Source organism: Cervus elaphus, chromosome 33 (genome assembly GCF_910594005.1).
Source record: "Cervus elaphus chromosome 33, mCerEla1.1, whole genome shotgun sequence".
NCBI lineage: Eukaryota > Metazoa > Chordata > Mammalia > Artiodactyla > Cervidae > Cervus > Cervus elaphus.
Genome location: NC_057847.1, coordinates 10,336,109 through 10,358,870, shown reverse-complemented (window position 1 = coordinate 10,358,870; position 22,762 = coordinate 10,336,109). Strand labels below are relative to the sequence as shown.

Below are 22,762 nucleotides of genomic sequence, written 5' to 3'. Positions count from 1 at the left end.
TCATACTTCTCAAAGTAAATACAGAAAACAAAGACCCGTAGGAAGAAGTACCATCCCCGCTTACTCCCTCTATTCAAGACAACGTAATTTTGGTCTGTTTTACTGCAGTCTTCTTTTTGCAAATAAATGGAGTATTCTCGGCTGTTACCTAGGAATGTATGCAAACACTCTAGCAATCTATACATGTCACAGAGGCCAAAAGGCATGGTGAATTCATTTACATGTGGTATGCCAAGACAATAATTTTTCTCAGGTTCCTATGAAAAGAAGTAGTTCTGTCCACTGATAGCAGAAAAAGGGCAGTTCACCAATCCTTTCTTATAAAAACTAGCCTTGTGTTATTCAATTTGAGCAGTCTCTCAGTCACCTAGACCACATATTTTCTGATAATATTTTCAACAGTGGTATGTTGGCAATACATTTTCCTTTCATTTCTGAGAATTTTTCTTTTATACTAAATGATAATTTGGTTGGGTAGAAAATTCTTGGGTCTCAATGACTTTATTTCACAACTTTCTGTCTACTGACTTCTGGCACTTGGTGCAAGAAAGTCTAAAACCAGAATGATTTACGCTCCTTTGTATACGGTTGGCCAAAATTTTCATTTGGGCTTTTCCATAACATCATATGGGAAAAACTGAACAAACTTTTTGGCCAACCCAATACATAACGTATATCCACTAAACACCCATGCATGAGCAGCAGCGCTTGGCCTGAACACTTGCATTGTTTCCTAAAGTATACAATTCAAAAAACCTTACCTGAGTTTTTATCTAGGTGTGGATCTCTTTTCACAGGTTTTTTTTAACCTGAAAAGCTGATTCTCCTTTGATTGTACATATCTTAGGTTTGAGAGGGTTTTGTTGTTGTTTTTAATTAAATAAAAGAAAGTAATCTTTAATTATGTATGATCATTTGTGTGATTTACTTCCCACTGAATAGTTATTTCTTTGTTGGGTTCCCAATATCTTTCTTTCATATTCATTACCTTAAAATATTTGGTCTCATCATTCTTATCCTTGTCCTTTCTTGGTGAGAGCTTGTCAAGTTTGTCCTCCACAGACACAGCTTTATATCTGTAATATTAAATTCAACTCCTAATCTATGGCCTTCAAAGTGGAATGGCAGGTTCTGCTATTGTGTTTTAGTTTCCAGTCAGCCTTCCTTATGTGACCTGTTCCCCTGTGTAACCTGCTGCCCTTTCATCCGAGCCTGTTGTCTCCTTACAGACTATCTTTCCTGTTTTATTGGAGCCACATCATTTACACATTATTAAGTATGCCCAATGGTTTTTTTGTTTGTTTTCATTTTTTCCTAGTTCATTTCACATTCACAGGGGGCTCTTTCTTCAGTGCTTCCAATTATGCTCCTTCCCCTTGTTCTGCAGAATTTTTTCACAGACTTCTCATTTTTCCCATGGTAACATTTCATTGGCAAAAAAAGGCACAATCAACTCAGGCTTAATACCTGCCACTAACAAAGATGTAGATTGCCCTTGATCCTGTTTCTAACCACATGCGCTAATGGAAGCCCTTTTCCAAAATCATGTACAGAATCTAAGCAATTCCAGTGTATAGGGAGTTTGTGACTAGCAGATGCAAACTATTACATACAGAATGGATACACAAAAAGGTTCCACTGTATGGTACAGGAACTATACTCAATATCCTATGATAAACCGTAATGGAAAAGAATATGAAAAAGAATGTACATATGTGTATAACTAAATCACTCTGTTGTACAGCAGAAATTAACACAGTATAAATCAACTATACTTCAATAAAATAAATTTTTTAAAAATCTGAGCAATTCCAAATGCCCAAGAGACCTCATCTAGTGTGTGGTTTTCCTAGAAGGGAGACTTTTCCCAATGACAAAACCTTTGAAACACTTAACAAGTTCAAACACTGAAATTTCACCCTCCAGCTTCCTACCTTCTTAAACCCTCTTTTCCTGCCATAAAGACCCAGTGTGACTTCTCACTTTAAAAGTTCGTCTTTGTCAGTGTCATACATTTGAACAGTTCTTCTGTAATTATTTCATGTCTTCTCCAACTCCTTATAAAGCTATTCAAGGAAAGTGACATCTAAGACTTATTTATTTTGCATCTGTGTTATTAAAAGGTGTGTCAATTGACAGAAATGTACTTTCTTCTCTGGTGGCTCAGACCTTAAAGCGTCTGCCTGCAATGCAGGAGACCCGGATTCGATTCCTGGGTCAGGAAGATCCCCTGGAGAAGGAAATGGCAACTCACTCCAGTACTCTTGTCCGGAAAATCCCATGGACGGAGAAGCCTGGTAGGCCACAGTCCATAGGGTCACAGAGTCGGACACGACTGAGTGACTTCATTTCACTATAAAGTATCCAAACACTTTCACTAAGGTGAGATTTTGTGCAGTAGATATAATCTAGGTAACTACATCCTATAGAGTCTAAAAAAACCTCAACATTCCAATTTCTTTCATGAAACTGTTGAAAGCAATCAGTTCACTTGTAAGCAGAAAAAGGGCTCTACATAAGAAAAAAGACTCAGTCATTTTTGTCAGCTAAAGCGAAGTGAAAGTTACTCAGTCGTGTCCCACTCTTTGCGACCCCATGGACTATATAGTCCATGGAATTCTCTAGGCCAGATTCTGGAGTGGGTAGCCTTTCCCTTCTCCAAGGGATCTTCCCAAACCAGGGATCGAACCCAGGTCTCCTGCATTGCAGGTGAATTCTTTACCAGCTGAGTCACAGGGGAAGCGCAAGAATACTGGAGAGGGTAACCTATCCCATTCTCCACTGGATCTTCCTCACCCAGGAATCAAACTGGGGTCTCCTGAACTGCAGGTAGATTCTTTACCAAATGAGCTATCAGGGAAGCCCATCTGTCAACTAAAAAAACTTACTAATTTAAGAAGCAGAAATAGCATATAACATAGTCTTCTGAATGAAGCAAATATTACATCCCAAACCTGCAAGTCTCCAAATATGATTTTGTTTCAACAAGTTCTATTGTATTACATTCATCATCTCACTTCTGCTTAACAATCAACTTTTTTTGAATACCACTCACATAACAATGATGAGAGTGAGCAGGCTACTTACCCCACCCATTGTAATTCCATGAATAAGTGCAATATACGGTTTCTGGCAAGAATCTAAAAGAAATGGAGTTGTAATTAGTTACAATGTTTAAAATACATTTGATTTTTCCAAAAATCACATGTTACATAAACTGTGAAATATCAAGTAGACTAAATACAAAGCTTATAATACAAACATATTTTTTAAAACACATATTCATATACGATCCTAATCAGCTATTCATTGTTATTAAATAACTCAATACCTCAATTTGAAACAAATGAAAGCCCATATAATTCAGCTATTGAGAAAAACAATGTTTCCCTTATAAGTCATGAATGTATATCTAACACAGTTCAGTTCAGTTCAGTCGCTCAGTCGTGTCCAACTCTTTGCGACTCCGTGAATCGCAGCATGCCAGGCCTCCCTGTCCATCACCAACTCCCGGAGTTTACTCAAATTCATGTCAATTGAGTAGGTCATGCCATCCAGCCATCTTATCCTCTGTCGTCCCCTTCTCCTCCTGCCCCCAATCCCTCCCAGCATCAGGGTCTTTTCCAATGAGTCAGCTCTTCGCATGAGGTGGCCAAAGTATTGGAGTTTCAGCTTCAGCATCAGTCCTTCCAATGAACACCCAGGACTGATCTCCTTCAGGATGGACTGGTTGGATCTCACTGCAGTCGAAGGGACTCTCAAGAGTCTTCCCCAACACGACAGTTCAAAAGCATCAATTTTTCGGTGCTCAGCTTTCTTCACAGCTCAACTCTCACATCCATACATGACTACTGGAAAAACCATAGCCTTGACTAGATGGACCTTTGTCGGCAAAGTAATGTCTCTGCTTTTTAATATGCTATCTAGGTTGGTCATACCTTTCCTTCCAAGGAGTAAGCATGTTTTAATTTCATGGCTGCAATCCCCATTTGCAGTGATTTTGGAGCCCAAAAAAATAACATATGACACTGTTTCCAATGTTTCCCCATCTATTTCCCATGAAGTGATGGGACCAGATGCCATGATCTTAGTTTTCTGAATGTTGAGCTTTAAGCCAACTTTGTCACTCTCCCCTTTCACTTTCATCAAGAGGCTTTTTAGGTCCTCTTCACTTTCTGCCATAAGGGTGGTGTCATCTGCATATCTGAGGTTATTGATATTTCTCCCGGCAATCTTGATTCGCTTGTGCTTCATCCAGCCCAGCGTTTCTCATGATGTACTCTGCAAAAAAGCTAAATAAGCAGGGTGACAATATACAGCCTTGACGTACTCCTTTTCCTATTTGGAACCAGTCTGTTCCATGTCCAGTTCTAACTGTTGCTTGCTGACCTGCATACAGGTTTCTCAAGAGGCAGGTCAGGTGGTCTGGTATTCCCATCTCTTGAAGAATTTTCCACAGTTTGTTGTGATCCACACAGTCGAAGGCTTTGGCATAGTCAATAAAGAAGAAATAGATATTTTTCTGGAACTCTCTTGCTTTTTCGATGATCCAGCAGATGTTGGCAATTTGGTTTCTGGTTCCTCTGCCTTTTCTAAAACCAGCTTGAACATCTGGAAGTTCATGGTTCATGTGTTCCTGAAGCCTGGCTTGGAGAATTTTGAGCATCACTTTACTAGCATGTGAGATGAGTACAACTGGGTGGTAGTTTGAGCATTCTTTGGAATTGCCTTTCTTTGGGATTGGAATGAAAATTGACCTTTTCCGGTTCTGTGGCCACTGCTGAGTCTTCCAAATTTGCTGGCATATTGAGTGCAGCACTTTCACAGCATCATCTTTCAGGATTTAAAATAGCTCAACTGGAATTCCATCACCTCCACTAGCTTTGTTCATTGTGATGCTTTCTAAGGCCCACTTGACTTCACATTCGAGGATGTCTGCTTCTAGGTGAGTGATTATCTGGGTTGTGAAAATCTTTTTTGTACAGTTCTTCTGTGTATTCTTGCCACCTCTTCTTAATATCTTCTGCTTCGGTTATGTCCATACCATTTCTGTCCTTTATTGTGCCCATCTTTGCATGAAATGTTCCCTTGGTATCTCTAATTTTCTTGAAGAGATCTCTAGTCTTTCCCATTCTGTTGTTTTCCTCTATTTCTTTGCATTGATCACTGAGGAAGGCCTTCTTATCTACCCTTGCTGTTCTTTGGAACTCTGCATTCAAATGGGAATATCTTTCCTTTTCTCCTTTGCTTTTCGCTCCTCTTCTTTTCACAGCTATTTGTAAGGCCTCCTCAGACAACCACTTTGCCTTTTTGCATTTCTTTTCCATGGGGATGGTCTTGATCCCTGTCTCCTGTGCAATGTCACGAACCTCCGTCCATAGCTCATCAGCCACTCTGTCCATCAGATCTAGTCCCTTAAATCTATCTCTCACTTCCACTGTACTGTCATAAGTCATGTGTTATCTAACACAGCTGTATTTTAAAGAACATCATTTGTTTTTTATGCATCTAAAGAAGCATCTGGATATAAAGAGAAGCATGGACTGAGAAAAAAAAGCATGGACTGAGAGTGAGAAGACCCAGATTTTAGCCTCTGCTTTGTCATTAACTGGCAGTTCAACAATATTCAATATATATGTTGGTATTAAATCCTTACTGTTGTTGTTGTTCAGTCGCTAAGTCGTGTCCAACTCTAGCAACCCCATGAACTGCAGCATGCCAGACTTCCCTGTCCTTCACTGTCTCCCAGTTTGCTCAAACTCATGGACATTAATGCTGTTATCTAACCATCTCTCCAGTGACAAAATGTGGTCCACTGAAGAAGGGAATGGCAAACCACTTCAGTCTTCTTGCCTTAAGAACCCCAAAAACAGTATGAGAAGGTAAAAATATGACACTGGAAGATGAACTGTGGACAAGAATCCCTTAAAAGATATGGAGTAGCCCTCACAGTCAACAAAAGAGACCAAAATTTAGTGCTTGGGTGCAATCTCAAAAATGACAGAATGATCTGTTTGTTTCCAAGCCAAACCATTCAATATCACAGTAATCCAAATCTATGCCCCAACCACTAACGCTGAAGAAGCCGAAGCTGAACAGTTATATGAAGACCTACAAGACCTTCAAGAACTAACACCAAAAAAAAGATGTCCTATTCATCATAGGGAACTGGAATGCAAAAGCAGGCAGTCAAGAGATACCTGGAGCAACAGGCAAGTTTGGCCTCGGAGTACAAAATGAAGCAGGGCAAAGGTTAACAGAGTTTTGCCAAGAGAACGCATTGATCATAGCAAACAGCCTCTTCCATACACAACAACAGCTCTACATATGGACATCACCAGATGGTCAATAGCGAAATCAGATTGATTATATTCTTTGCAGCCAAGATGAAGAAGCTCTACACAGTCAGCAAAAACAAGACTGGGAGCTGACTGTGGCTCAGATCATAAACTCCTTATTGCAACATTCAGATTTAAATTGAAGAAAGTAGGGAAAACCACTAGGCCATTCAATGGTATATATAGGTATGACCTAAATCAAATCCCTTATGATTACACAGTGGAAGTGACAAATAGACTCAAGGGATTAGATCGGAGAGACAGTGCCTGAAGAACTATGGAGAAAGGTTCATGACATTGTACAGGAGGCTGTGGTCAAAACCATCCCCAAGAAAGAGAAGTGCAAAAAGGCAAAATGGTTGTCTGAGGAGGCCTTACAAATAGCTAAGAAGAGAAGAGAAGCAAAAGGCAAAGGAGAAAAGGAAAGATATACCCATTTGAATGCAGAGTTTCAAAGAATAGCAAGGAGAGATAAGAAAGCCTTCCTCGATCAATGCATAGAAATAGAGGAAAACAACAGAATGGGAAAGACTAGAGATCTCTTCAAGAAAATTACAGATACCAAGGGAACGTTTCACACAGAGACAGGCATAGTAAAAGACAGAAACAGTATGGAGCAAACAGAAGCAGAAGATATTAAGAAGAGGTGGCAAGAATACACAGAACTATACAAAAAAGATCTTCATGACCCAGATAACCATGATGGTATCACCTAGAGCCAGACATCCTGGAGTGCGAGGTCAAGTGGGCCTTAGGAAGCATCACTACGAACAAAGCTAGTGGAAGTGATGGAATTTCAGCTGAGTTATTTCAAGTCCTAAAAGATGATGCTGTTAAAGTGGTACACTCAATATGCCAGAAAATTTGGAAAACTCAGCAGTGGCCACAGGACGGGAAAAGGTCAGTTTTCATTCCAATCCCAAAGAAAGGCAATGCCAAAGAATGTTCAAACTAGCACTCAGTTGCACTCATCTCATACGCTAGCAAAATAATGCTCAAAATTCTCCAAGCTAAGCTGAGACAGTACGTGAACCAAGAACTTCCAGATATTCAAGCTGGATTTAGAAAAGGCAGAGGAACCAGAGATCAAATTGTCAACATCCACTGGATCATCGAAAAAGCAAGAGAGTTCCATAAAAACATCTACTTCTGCCTCATTGACAAAGCTCGAGCCTTTGACTGTGTGGATCACAACAAACTGGAAAATTCTTCAAAAGATGGGAATACCAAATCACCTGACCTGTCTCCTGAGAAATCTGTATGCAGGTCAAGAAGCAACAGTTAGAACTGGACATGGAAAAATGGACTGGTTCCAAACTGGTTAAGGAGTATGTTAAGTCTGTATATTGTCACCCTGCTTATTTAACTTATATGTAGAGAACATCATATGAAATGCTGGGCTGGATGAAGCACAAGCTGGAATCAAGATGCCAGGAGAAATATCAATAACCTCAGAAATGCAGATGACACCACCCTTATGGCAGAAAGTAAAAAGGAACTAAAGAGCCTTTTGATGAAAGTGAAAGAGGAGAGTGAAAAAGCTGGCTTAAAACTCAGCATCCAAAAAACGAAGATCACAGCATCCGGTCCTATCACTTCATGGCAAATAGAGGGGGAAACAATGGAAACAATAATAGACTTTATTTTGGTGGCTCCAAAATTACTGCATATGTAACTACATCCATGAAATTAAAAGATGCTTGGTTCTTGGAAGAAAAGCTATGACCAACCTAGACAGCATACTAAAAAGCAGAGATATTACTTTGCTGACAAAGGTCTGTCTAGTCAAAGCTATAGTTTTCCAGTAGTCAGGTATGGATGTGAGAGTTGGACCCCAAAGAAAGCTGAACACTGAAGAATTGATGCTTTTGAACTGTGGTGTTAGAGAAGACTACTGACAGTCCCTTGGACTGCAAGGAGATCCAACCAGTCAATCCTAAAGGAAATCAGTCCTGAATATTCATTGGAAGGACTGATGCTGAAGCTCCAATACTTTGGCCACCTGATGCAAAGAACCGACTCTTTGAAAAGACCCTGACACTGGGTAAGATGGAAGGCAGGAGGAGAAGGGGACGACAGAGGATGAGATGGTTGGATGGCATCACCTACTCAATGGACATGAGTTTGAGCAAACTCTGGGAGTTGGTAATGGAAAGGGAAGCCTGGCAAGTTGCAGTCCATGGGGTCACAAAGAGTCAGACACGACTGAGTGACTGAAATGAACCATCTCATCCTCTGCCACCCTCTTCTCCTTCTCTCAATCTTTCCCAGAATCAGGGTCTTCTCCAGTGAGTTGGCTCTTCACATCAGGTGGCCTAAGTATTGGAGCTTCAGCTTCAACATCAGTCCTTCCAATTTTTCAGGGTTCACTTCTTTTAGGATGGACTGGTTTGATCTCCTCCTGTCCAAGGGACTCTCATGAGTCTTCCAGCACCATAGTTCGAAAGCATCAATTCAGCTCTCAGCCTTCTTTATGATCCAGCTCTCACATCCGTACATGACTACTGGAAAAACCACAGCTTTGACTATACGGGCCTTTGTTGGCAAGGTGATGTCTCACCTAAACTTATATACTAGCATTTCCATATGTGTACACATTTGTATACAAATATACACACATAAGCTATATGTATACATGCCTATCATACATTTGTATATCATGTATATGATACATAGATAAGTTTTCTCATCTATTAAATGAGACTTGCCTCAGAAGTTCCTTCCAGCTCAAAAATTCTGCAAACTGTTACTCCACTCCTTTCCCTTTTTTGTTTTTCCTTCCTCCGAGAGAGGGAGTTACCTACAACATAAACACATTCATCACTGTACTTCTACTGCAGCTTGTTGCCAATCTAACTTCCTTACCAAAGACCAATATTAAACTTCAGTTTTGATCCATCTAGCAATTCTGTAAATATTCCCAACCTACCAAATGAGCCACCAAACTACAATTCTAACTTCACATACACAAGCATGTCCATAGCCCTCAATTTTTAACTATAATTCCCTAGAAACAATGGAAACTAATGTCTCTATTGATTGGGGTGGAGATACATACAAATACACCATTTCAGCTACAGATGCATATATTTTAGTTATAAAGTATTAAAAGCTAACTGATGCAAGACACAAGGCCAAAATTTGTCAAATTCCTTAATGATTAAGATAGGTCATTATAATGTACAGAAATTACATCTGCAAGGCTTTCTCTTGTATATTAATATTTTACCAAACTCTTTTCAAACTAGAGGTTTTCTCCCCTCTTTTATTTAGTATAGAACTGCACTAATATACCAGCCAACAGCCAATTGTAGTTAAATTAATTACAATTAAACGAAGGTAAATTTAGGCTTATTGATCACAAGTATCCCCATTCCAAGTGCTTGTTAGTCACGTGTGACTAGCAGTGGCCATATTACATGGCACAGAAGCAGAATATCTTCATCACTGCAGGAAGTACTGTTGGACAGCACTGGCAGGAATTTTTAGAATGAATAAAACATTCTAAGTGAATCTGATCTGTATAATTTTACAGATTATTAAAGAAATGAGAGCTCCACTAAAAGTGGCTCATTTAGTTAAATTGGAAAACAGCCCCCTTTCCCCACTGCTACTTTAAAGACACTGAAATTCTAGAAAAAAAATTTTTTCAATGTATATCCAAGTTCAAAGCCAAACAAGGAAAATCCCCAAGTGCCAGAAACATACAAGAAACTCAAAGTTAATAGCTGTGTGGAAGCTACAGCCAAAGACTATGAGTAAAGGTGTGTGTGTCTGTTCTGAGTCAGGAACAAATTCTAGGCCACACAGAACATGCAATGAGCTGCGTACATAAAGCCTTACAGTAATAAGAGCTATGTGGTTTGTAAAACAGAGCTAGGAAAACTATCTGCTGATACTGGGAGTCAGGAAGTTCCTGCCCAGGAGAGAAGAGAAAGAAGTCAGAAAAAGTGGATGCTCAAGTACTGGACCATTGCAATTGAACAAACAAAAGAAAGTACCCCGAACAACTCTGGAATAGAGATAATGTCTGTAACTTGGTGAAAGAGTGTCTACAAAAAGATTATACTAAAGAATGAAATTTTAAAAGCTTTCCCATGTACATCAGAAATAAGACAACACTACAATCATTCAGTATTATAACAGAGGTTCTAACCAAAGGTAACAAGAAAAGTCATAAATATAAGGACTGGAAAGAGATGGGGGAAAGTCACGTGCAGAGGGTAGAACTGCCTATATAGAAAAGCCAAGATAATCTACAGAAACATCTATAGAACTAGCAACAAATTTCAGCAGGGTTGCTGGTTATAAAAACAAAATACTAAAATCAAAAATATTTCTATATGCTCAAAATAGTCAATTAGGAAATGTAACAAGTAACATAACATAAACTATTTAAGAATAACACTTTAAAAAATATTTTTATCAGCAAGATCTTTATAGAGAAAATTACAAAACGTGAAAGGACATGAAAGTCAATCTGATGAAAATGTGCTAAAACTGGTTTACGGTGATGTCTGCATAAGTTTACTAAACATCGAAATAATTTTAAGGTCCATTTGGAAAATCAAGTCCAAGAGTAGCCAAGACAACCCTAAAAGAAAACAAGGGTAACTTGTCCTACCACATAGAGACGTATCTCAAAGCTATAATAATTTTGACACTATAGTTTCATCATAAGTACAAACAGACCAGTGAATAAAGTTGTCCGGAAACAGTTCTGATCACAAAGAAGAACTTGATATATGATAGAAGTGTCGTTAAAACCAGTGAGGAAGACAAGGCCTATTCAGTCAGAGACATTACACATCTAGTTTTCTAAAAAGAAAATAAAAGTTAGATTATGTCACATGCAAAAAAAATTCCAAGTACATTAAGGACTTAGAGTATAAAAAACAAACTATTAAAAGAAGATATAAAAGAACATCTTAAACACTCCCATGTTATTGTATTTTTTTTAGTGCAAAAGAACACAAATCATAAAGGAAAAGAATGCATACATTTCATCTCAAACAAAAACTTGTATATATGAAAAGATAAAGTAGCAGACTGAGAGAAGTGTGTTTATAACACACATAATCTACCAAAGCAGAGAATTCGGAATACATAAAGACCTATAAAATCAATTAAGAAAAACACAATCCATAAGAAAGAAAAACAAAGGATGAAACTGAAAAGAAAATCTAAACGATTAACATAAAACACCTTCTGCCTCATGCACTTACAATGATGCACAAATTAAAACCACAATAAGATATCAAGCATGCAAAGTTTAAAAACAAACAAATGATAGCAATGACATGCAGAAAAAAGTCTTGTACTTTGGAGAGGAATATGGAAACATATTGAAGAGGTATAAAGTATGATCCATCCATTTGGCTTCTGTTATTTCTAGAAACTTTTGCACCTGGGCACCAAGGATTTACATATAAGGATGTAACAATCTGTATTAATAAAAATTTGAAATAATCTAAAATATCCATTAATGTCAAATAGATAAATAATACTGGGTAGCTGAATAATATAGAAGAGTACATTCCATGCTATTAAAAAAACTTTTGGCATACGCAGTAAGAAAGTACTTATGAAAAGTTCAAAAACATGAAGTAATACTACTTTTGTTCACAAACATGTAGTAAAAATATAAAGTATAGCCTAATCAGATGTGTTAAAAATTAATGGCAATGGTTCCTTCTGAGGAGGGATCAGGCTGCTTCTGGAGAAAGAAATGGCACTCAAGTGAGCAACGAAGCAGATTGGACAATAATTTTAAAAATTCTTAGTATTCTATTTAACTTAAATAAGTTTCAAAACATCAAACAAAAATAAAATATACAGGTCTATTCATTCTGAGCTGGTGGGTATACAAGTATTCACTGTATTATCCACTGTAATTTAACATTTGAAACACATGCTAGATAAAAGTAACTACTACTTCACTTCCAATGAAATCTGGAATGATGACTATAAAGAAATTTCATCCCAGAGTTTCTCAGGAATTAGGAAATGATACTTCATTTTATAGAGAAAACTGGGACCCTATTTTTTTGTTTTCCAAGAAACCCAACCATATGATCAGAATCCATGATTCCATGTTGATTGTAGGGCAAACAGTAGCTAAACCTGGCTGTAGTCCAAAACAGGCTCCTCTGTCCATGGAATTCTCCAGGCAAGAATACTGGAGTGGGCAGCCATTCCCTTCTCCAAGGGATCTTCCCAAACGAGGGACAGAACCTGGGTCTCCTTCATTGCAGGCAGATTCTTCACCATCTGAGCCACCAGGGAAGCCCATTTAGTAATAAAGTGTGAATTGTCTGGAATGAGCAGTCAGACTTTGTCGGCAAAGTGATGTCTCTGCTTTTGAATATGCTGTCTAGGTTGGTCATAGCTTTTCTTCCAAGGAGCAATGCTTGCTTCCAAGAAGCAGGCATTAAAAGACATTTCATGGCTAGAGTCATTATCTGCAGTGATTTTGGAACCCCAAAAAATAAAGTCTGTCACTGTTTCCATTGTTTACCCATCTATTTGCCATGAAGTGATAGGACCTGATGCCAAGATCTTAGTTTTCTGAATGTTGAGTTTTAAGCAAGCTTTGTCACTCTCCTCTTTCACTTTCATCAAGAAGCTCTTTAGTTCCTTTTTGCTTTCTGCCATAAGGGTGGTGTCATCTGCATATCTGAGGTTATTGATATTTCTCCCGGCAATCTTGATTCACTTGTGCTTCATCCAGCCCAGCATTTCGCATGATGTACTCTGCATATAAGTTAAATAAGCAGGGTGACAATATACAGCCTTGATGTACTCCTTTCCCAATTTGGAACCAGTCTGTCGTTACATGTCCAGTTCTAACTGTTGCTTCTTGACTGTCATACAGATTTCTCAGGAGGCAGGTCAGGTGGTCTGGTATTCCCATCTCTCAGAATTTTCCACAGTTTGTTGTGATCTACACAGTCAAAGGCTTTGGCATAATCATTAAAGCAGAAGTAGATGTTTTTCTGGAATTCTCTTGCTTTTTCAATAATCCAACGGATGTTGGCAATTTGATCTCTGGTTCCTCTGCCTTTTCTAAAACCAGCTTGAACATCTGGAAGTTCACAGTTCACATACCATTGAAGCCTACCTTGGAGAATTTTGAGCATTACTTTACTAGCGTGTGAGATGAGTGCATTTGTGCAGTAGTTTGAGCATTCTTTGGCATTGCCTGTCTTTGAGACTGGAATGAAAACTGACCTTTTCCAGTCGTGTGGCCACTGCTGAGTTTTCCAAATTTGTTGGCATTTTGAATGCAGCACTTTAACAGCATCATCTTTTAGGATCTGAAATAACTCATCTGGAATTCCATCACCTCCACTAGCTTTGTTCATGATTACTTTGCCAAGAAAGGCCCATCTAATCAAAGGTATGGTTTTTCCAGTTATCATGTACGGATATGAGAGTTGGGCCATACAGAAAGCTGAGTGCTGAAGAATTGATGCTTTTGAACTGTGAAGTTGGAGAAGACTCTTGAGAGTCCCTTGGACTGCAAGGAGATCCAACCAGTCCATCCTAAAGTAAATCAACACTGAATATTCATTGGAGGGCCTGATACTGAAGCTGAGCCACCAATACTTTGACCACCTGATGCAAAGAACTGGCTCCATGGAAAAGACCCTGATGCTGGGAAAGATTGAAAGCAGGAGGAGGAGGGGACGACAGAGGATGAGATGGTTAGATGGCATCACCGACTCAATGGACATGAGTTTGAACAAGCTCTGGGAGTTGGTGATGGACAGGGAAGCCTGGCGTGATGCAGTCTTCACCGTCGCAAAGAGTCAGACACGACTGAGTGACTGAACTGAGCAGTCAGACTAATTGAGTTCATTTCTGTCACAAAGTATATAAAAGACTAAATAAAGAGTGCTGACTACATTTTAATAACTCATTCTATGCAGCTTTTGTCTTTATTCCATTTTCAAAGCTCTCAGCAGAGCACACATACCAATGGCGTTGTTCAGAATATATTCCTCTCGGAATAAATCTTGAAGCATTTTCTGGTTTGTATTTCTAGCTTCTGAGAGTGCTAAAATATGAGAAAAGAAAAAAGGATTACAAATATAAAAAAGTGTTTTCCAGTCAATATAGTCAGGTAAATTTAAAACACTGTGATAGAAAGTACCAAGGGGAAAGTCTAGAATGGTTTCTTAAGCTTCTGAAGTCACCCATGCCACAGACATATTATAGTCAGCCCCAAATCCATAGTCTAATGTCAAAACTTCAAGGCAAAAATTCTTATTTAGAACAACTTACAAGGTGTTATAAATTATAAGTTATATATTGGTACCAAATGCATATAATTTTGGCTATTTTCTATGGCACCTGAATAAACATTTGCTGGATATATGTTTTCTTTGGCAACATATCTTAACACAAATACATTATACAGGGAATTCCCTGAAGTCCAGTGGTTAGGACTCCACACTTGCACTGCAAGGGGCACAGTCCCTGGTGGTGGAACTAAGATCCCACAAGCTGTGCAGCACGGCCAAAAAAAAGTACATTATACGTGTACACACAAAGAAATAAATGCACACATAGAGTTCTGTATATTCTAACTAGTTAAATACTTCCTCCATATTCATTTCACGGAACATTTGTTGAGCATCTATGCCGGGAGCCAGCTCACGAGATCCTACCCATGACAAGGTCATGAGAGAGAAAACCTGACGGGCAAGGCGGATCAGGTTTTCAAGGATTCCGAAAAGGCTAGCTCACGAGATCCCACCCATGACAAGGTCATGGGGAGAAAGCCTGACGGGCAAGACGGATCAGGTTTTCAGGGATTCTGAAAAGCTGCCCCAAAGCTGACCCCGGCGCTCACCTTAAAGATGGTATCTGTTCTTCTGATGCTTGCTTTAATAGACTACTCCCTAATTTCTGTAACATAGGCAGAAGGCCTTCCCAGATTTCTTTCCAAATAAGAATCAATTTAGAACTTTAATCTATAAGTTTTTTGGGTGGTGGTATTTTATGAGATTATTTAGGGTGAAAGGAGTGTTTTAATTTAAGCTCCTTTGCTGGTAGTTTGTCAGCCAAATGCATTTATGCGCTTGGTACTAATATGCGTGATTGCTTATAATATCCTAATCATAAAATAGCGTAAAGAACCTGATTATATAAAAGCCCTAATAGACACAGAGCCTTTTTAAGGGGTAAAGGAGTCCTATTAGAAAACAAGAAAAATTATTCTATAGGTGGTTATTGGGTTGAGATTTGCTTGCTGTGTTTTGCTTGCTGTGTTTTGCTTGCTGTGTTTTTGCTTTTAATGTGCTAAGGTTGTGTTATAGAAACCATTGTTAATATAGTTAAAGATCTAGAGAAACAAGGACTTAGCCCTAGTGTGGTAACAATGAGATGGTTGTTAATCGTCAGCCAGGAGTGCTAGGCAGAAGCTGCCTCACCAAAGTCGCAGAGTCAGTATGGGGTAAACTTCTTAGATAAATGCAACTGACAACTTTTGCAGAAGGATTAATTTTTGTATTAACAAGGATATAATTCTACTCTGTACTATTTCCCTATGAGACTGCTACCTTTCAGTTAAGGTCACCATAGAAACAGAAAATAGGTTTACATTCACCTGACCTGCATAAAATGTTAATAGGCCCCACGGCCAGAAGATAATGTACAAGACCCTCATAAACAAAGAAGTATGCAGAAAACACCCTGGTTTCGTGAAGGACAAGCTGACGTAATGTTAAGCTATCTTCCCCTTAGAAATGTACTAACTTAGGGTATAAAAGCTATGGTAAAAAATAAAGCATTGCCAGACTCTTCCAGACTCTCTGCACCCCCATCTGGTCATTCTCTCTCTCTCTCTCTCTCTCTCTCTCTCTCTCTCTCTCTCTCAGACTTGGCCCTATCAAGGCTGGTCTCACATGTCTTCTATCTCTCGCCGACGCCGTTCATCCTGAGGGTATCCCCTGGATCCTGCCGAGGCTGGACCCCGGCACATCTACTAGGTACCATACGCTATTTTCAGTGTTGTTATAAGACAGCTGCCTGGAGTTCAGACTAGTAAAACAGACAATTAAAATATACTCCCTTTGCTATGCCCACTCTAAGGTTAGGATGCGACAGGAATGGAAGCAGAAGAGATATGATTAAAAGAAGGCTTTCCAGAAGAGAGACATCTGAGCCAAATGTGAACAATAGGTAAGGGTTTCCTAGAAAATGATGGCAGTGGGGGGTTGGGGGCTCTGAGTAGACAAAGGAGTACCTACAAAGGCAAGCAGGCAAGAAAGAATAAAATCAAGAAATAAGTAAAGAAAAAGAAGTAGTTTTAAAAGACTAAAGGAGAATGGTAAAAGGTGAGGCTCAAGAGGTAAATAAGATAGTAATATTCTTATTATATTTTCATGGATATTAATAAATAAGGACGTTAAAATCAAATGGTTTCATTTCTGTTGCAATTTTCTATTATCCAGTGTTCACATCCATTACACTCTCACTATAGTCAATGTCAAAACTGCCATCAAAACTCTCTTCCACATACTACCAAGTGCATATGCTTTTCCTGTCTTTAAGTCCTATGAAAATTACCTGCTGCTGCTGCTGCTGCTAAGTCGCTTCAGTCGTGTCCGACTCTGTGCGACCCCATAGACGGCAGCCCACCAGGCTCCTCTGTTCCTGGGACCCTCCAGGCAAGAACACTGGAGTGGGCTGCCACTTCCTTCTCCAATGCATGCATGCATGCTAAGTCGCTTCAGTCATGTCTGACTCTGTGCGGCCCTATGGACAGCAGCCCACCAGGCTCTTCTGTCCACAGGATTCTCTAGGCAAGAATACTGCAGTGGGTTGCCATTTTCTTCTCCATGAAAATTACCTACTAAAATATAAACTAAATATATATACATGTTTCTTCTTTTATGGGAAAGAGCTACATAAAAATTGGTGACTATTAGATTTTTAGACAAACTTCAGAACTGATACAGCTTCCTTCAAAATGTTCCAACCAAATAGTGACTTCTTTTCCTGTTTTTTTTTTGTTTTTTTTAAATGATTGGGAACTCCCTGGTGGTTCAGTGATTAGGAGTCAGAGTTCACTGTCATGGCCCAGGTCCAACCCCTGGTCAGGGAACTACCCACACGCCATGCAGTGCAGCCAAATTAATTACTTACTTGATCATTAAAAGTGAAATTAAAAAGATAAAAATTTTAAAAAAGGTTTGATTTGAGCCTCATTCTGAGGCTTTCACTGATAAAATCCCTAAAGCTCTTACCTATTATCTTTTTTCATTTCTTACCAATTCTAAAAGAAAAGGAGTGCAAATTGTATTGCTGGTGAAATAAATCTCTTTTACCTCAGAAATCCTCTGAGGCTGCCTTCTAATCTTATTCTAATCAATTATTAACAGTTCCATATAAATTAAATGACATTTTAGTAATATCATTTAAAAATTTTTTTCAGAATGCTCACTGTCTTGGACTATAATGTTTAAAGACACTACATTTCTTGGAATTGAAATCTGTTACTTAATACATGTAAATGAGAATAATTCTAGAATTTGTAAATGTATTTCCAAACAGCAATATAAAGTTGAAATTCATGGGCAAAAATAGAAGGTGCTAAAATCAGCACTCTGCTCATTTGTAAACCAACAGGATCAAAGGCCCAACTCTAGAGCAAAAGTTAATTCTAGGCTGAAGAACAGGGTTTTAAAAATGCTTCAGTCGTAGCAAAACAATAAATTCAAAAACAATCCAGTTAACAAGTCAGTCTAGGACTTCTCTGATGGCTCAGACAATAAAGAATCTGCTTACCGTGTAGGAGAGACCTGGGTTCTCTCCCAGGGTCAGGAAGATCCCCTGGAGAAAGGAATGGCTACCCACTCCAGTATTCTTGCCTGGAGAACTCTACAGACAGAGGAGCCTGGTGGGCTACAGTCCATAGGATCACAAAGAGTCAGACATGACTGAGCAACTCACACTTTCACTATGCAAAGGACATCAGTTTGATCTCTGGCCTGGGAAGATCCCACATGCGGTGGGACAACTAAGCCAGTGTGCCGCAACTACTGAGGCACAAGAACTACTCTAGAGCCCAAGAACCACAGTTTCTGAGCCCATGTGCAGAACTACTGAAGCCGCATGCCCTAGTGCTCATGCTCTGCAATGAGAAGCCACCGCAAGAAGCCCCAGCACCACAATTGGAGAGCAGCCCCTGCTCACGGCAGCTAGAGAAAGCCCACAGCAACAAAGACCCAGCACAGCCAAAACTGAATTTTTTTAAAACAGTCTAAGCAGCTGAAAATTTTAAAGTGAGGTTTTAAGATTCAGTTCCTTTAATAGATATTTGAAATTATGTCCTGAATCAAGCTTGTTTCTTTCTATTACAAATGTAATGGTTTACATAAAATAATAAATTTGGTAAACAGAATAACCCTAACATCATCTTAACACAATACAAAAAAATCAAATATAAAAAAATAAAACACTAAAAAAAAAAAAAACAATCCCAGGAGCCTACAAACTCAACATTTCTTCTCTCTTGTCTTTAATTGTTAAATGTGTACAGACTGACCTAAATAATTAGCAAGATAAGGAAAATTAACCTTTTTGTCTACCTCAACATGTGTATTTAAACATAAAAACATTGATAATATAAATAGGATAAATACTATAATTAAGTGCATCCTTGCTTTGGGATCATGAACAGTGGGAAAGCACAAAGTCATAGATATATATAAGAGTATGTTATATCTGGAGAATGGCAAGTACTCAACATAGCCAGATTGTCAGGCCTATGAGTGTTTAGGGAGAGGAAGCTGAGTTACAACCAGGAAGCATTTCTGGCAAACTGCCTAAAGAAAGGGCTTCCCAGGTGGCTCAGTGGTTAAGAATCTGCCTTTCAATGCAGGAGATGTGGGTTCAGTCCCTGGGTTGGGAAGATCCCCTGAAGGAGGGAACAGCAATCCAATCCAGTGTTCTTGTCTGGAGAATTCCATGGACAGAGGAGCCTGGTGAGCTACAGTCCATGGGGTCACAAAGAGTCAGACACGACTGAGCGACGGAGCACGCTTGCATGCATCCCTGTGATAAACTGGGCTGCTTAATAAGAGCTATTCAAAAATAAAAAGTGAATTCACAGACCAAAAACTAGACATTTTGTTCAAGATGATTCAGGGGAAATAAAGTATTTAGGTGAAAGGGAGAAACGTTTTTACCTCTGATATCACCTCCAGCACAGAAAGCCTTTTCACCAGCTCCCTTTATGACGATCAGGAAAGTTTCTGGATCTTGTTCCCACTTCTAGTCAAATGTAAAAGATGGTATAAGCATATTATAAACACAAACTCATGACCTGTGGCTGATTCATATTGAGGTTTGACAGAAAACAAAAAATTCTGTAAAGCAATTATCCTTCAATAAAAAAAAATTTTTTAAATGAATGATATATATCCATATACACATAAACACATGTGTATATATAGACATATATGAATATATACAAAGCATAAGCTTTATAAAGCATATCCAGAAGAATGGATTCTAACTTCATTTTTTTTTCTGATATAAATTAAAGGCTATTCCAAAGTTGCTAAATGAGTACATTTTGTGATCCATATTTGATAATGACAATTTTGATACCAAGGTGAAAAAAATATGGGCCTAATAATATTATGTTACATAAGCTTATAAATCTGATAAACAAATCAGCCCAGAGATTGCAGATAAACAGCAGTAATCTTTCTACTGTGGTGATAAAGGCTCTGTCCTACTGACAAATTTGTAAATTAACAGAGTGGAAACACTTCTCCTGATCAAATCTGGAAGTGTTTTGGGGTTGGTAAGGACAGCTAATAAATAAGCAGGATGAAAGAATCAAGACCTAATGGATACTGAAAAGGCTAGAACAATGGACTAAATAAAAAATTAGTTTACCAGAGTCAGAAGAATTAACCGGGGTTCCATGAGTTCTACACTAGAGAATGAAAGTATACAAGATAAAGAAGAGATGTACCTGGGAAGAGGTGGTTGTCCAACAGGTTAACACAATACTGGATCACATTAATAGAAATATGGTATTCTAACATGGAAGTTTCTACCTTTCTTCCACTTTAACCTGGAACACCTGATTTATTCCTCTATATCACAGTTAAGTACATATTATAAGGTGGCCCAAACAGATAAAGAAGAATGGAAGAGACTCATCAAATGAAGAATTAACGAACTGGTGAGCAGGGGAGAACTCATCTTTAACCCCTATGTGGCCAAGTGTATCAGGTATACTATTTCACTTCATCTTTACAATAACTCTATGAATTACCATCCCTGTTTCACAGCTGAGGAAAATGGAACACAGAATAATATTCTCAATCTATACAGTTAATAAATAGAAATTCAAAATTTCAAACCCAGGTAGTGTGACTAAGTCATGTTTTTCCACTACACCATGCAGTTTTCTTAGAATAGGAAAGCTTAAGGCCTTCTCCAAGAAAAGGCTGGACAAGCACTTCAAAAACTGTCATCTTCCCACCAAAAAAGTTGTCATATAGAAGCAGACTATATGTGTATACTCATGACCCAAGAGGCAGAACCAATATTACTGGTCAAAAGGCTGGAAAAATGAAGAGCGGCAGAATGTAAGAAAAAACTTGTGTGTGCTTAGTCACTCAGTCGTGTCTCTTTGCGACCCCATGGAATGTAGCCCACCAGGCTCCTCTGTCCATGGGGATGCTCCCGGCAAGAATACTGGAGTGGGTTGCCATGCCCTCCTCCAGGGCATCTTCCCAGCCCAGGGATCGAACCCAGGTCTTCTGCATTGCAGGCAGATTCTTTACTGTCTGAGCCACCAGAACTTGGAGCCATGTAAGTGGAAGAGAATGTCTCATGCAGCAATGAACTCTCGTCACTAGGGATGTGCCAGAACAATCACTAAGGAAAGAATTGAGGGCTCCAGAAACAATGGGGCTTGGGCACTGCGCCCATACACCAAGTGACTCTGTGCGAGGAAACACTAGGAAAGGTCTATAAAGACACACTTTTAAAACGATCCACATGACTGCTTGAAGAAAACGACAAACCTTTAGCTGTGCGTAAATCTGCTGAATCATATTAAGAGTCAGTGTATTCAGAAACCTTGGTCTGTTCAGTGTTATCACTCCTGCACAACCTTTTCTTTCCAACAGGACTTCTGCTGCTGCATCTGTGTGATTAGACATTTTCTGTGTAAACAAAAGAATAACTTTAGGATAAAATTCATTAAGCTTTTGTCACGCGTCAACATCAAAACACACATTAAATGAAAATCTTTCACACAACGTTAAGAGCAGCTAATCAAACGGACAACTTGGTACATCTGACAAATTATTACACAAATTATTACACATCTAAAATTACACACTGTAGATAAACAGTTCCAAAGCAAACGACATATACCTCTTAAATCTCTTAATTTTTATTTGAGTAAACTTAGTGAATTGATTAGAACCCAGTCCTACAATTTCTTGGACTATGAAATACTCTTAACCCTTTATTACTGTATACCAAGCAATATGTTAGGTACTTGGAAATCAAAGATGAATATAGAGGGCAAGTAATTCTTACTATAGTAGCTAACAACAACTGGGAAAAAAGAAAAAACAATGATATTTGAGCTGGACCTTGATGTACCCGAAGAAAAAAAGAAGTGAAAATCCTGGAGAGTAGAACATGCTAAAACATGAACAATGATTATCTGGAAATATTAAGTTGTTAAACAGGGGTGGAATAAAGGCTGACTGAGAAAATGACAGGAAAGTAGGCAGAAAAAGTGCTTTAAGGCCAGATAATAGAATGAGATTACAAGATCATATACAGAAGTAGTGAAGAACATGCCTATACAGAAGGTCATAGGGCCTCACCCAGGCTTCCCAGGCAGTTCAGTGGTAAAGAATCCATCTGCCAACACAGGAGACTCAGGTTCGATCCCTGGATTGGGACGATCCCCTGGAGGAGGAAACGGCAACCCACTCCAGTATTCTTGCCTGGGAAATCCCAGGGACAGAGGAGCCTGGTGGGCTATATATAGCCCATGGGGTCATAAAGAGTCGGGCACGACCGAGCGACTAAACAACAAGAAGGGCCTCACACACCACGCTGAGTGAGGCAAGTGCCACATCTTGGGGTGGCGCATTTTGCTCCCCTTCAATACTCACTGGTTCTACTTCCTTGATTAAACCCTTACTCAGACAAAAAAACAGATGATAGACCAAAAGAGTTGCAGTTTTCAGATACCTACATCATTCTAAATTTTAAAGTAATACAGATAAAAGTTTTCATATTATACAACATGCTACATACAAGTATTAATAAATTTTCATCTCTCCACACTAAATTTCTTTTTTACTTAAAACAAGTCAGACTTGCCAGTCCAAAAAAAAAAAAAAAGTTTCACTGAACAACAACAT

The 22,762-nt window shown here is 38.8% G+C and overlaps 1 protein-coding gene across 3 annotated transcripts in view; it reads right to left on the bottom strand.

Moving 5' to 3' along the window:
• Window positions 1-22,762, bottom strand: part of HIBCH (3-hydroxyisobutyryl-CoA hydrolase) — a 107,912-nt gene that overhangs the window by 61,296 nt on the left and 23,854 nt on the right. For all 3 annotated transcript variants that reach the window (XM_043894389.1, XM_043894387.1, XM_043894388.1), the window contains 4 exons: window positions 21,398-21,538; window positions 19,538-19,622; window positions 14,317-14,397; window positions 3,088-3,140 (listed from right to left, as the gene is read on the bottom strand). In XM_043894389.1, coding sequence (XP_043750324.1) covers window positions 3,088-3,140; window positions 14,317-14,397; window positions 19,538-19,622; window positions 21,398-21,538 — 360 coding nt within the window. The remainder of the gene's footprint in view (window positions 1-3,087; window positions 3,141-14,316; window positions 14,398-19,537; window positions 19,623-21,397; window positions 21,539-22,762) is intronic.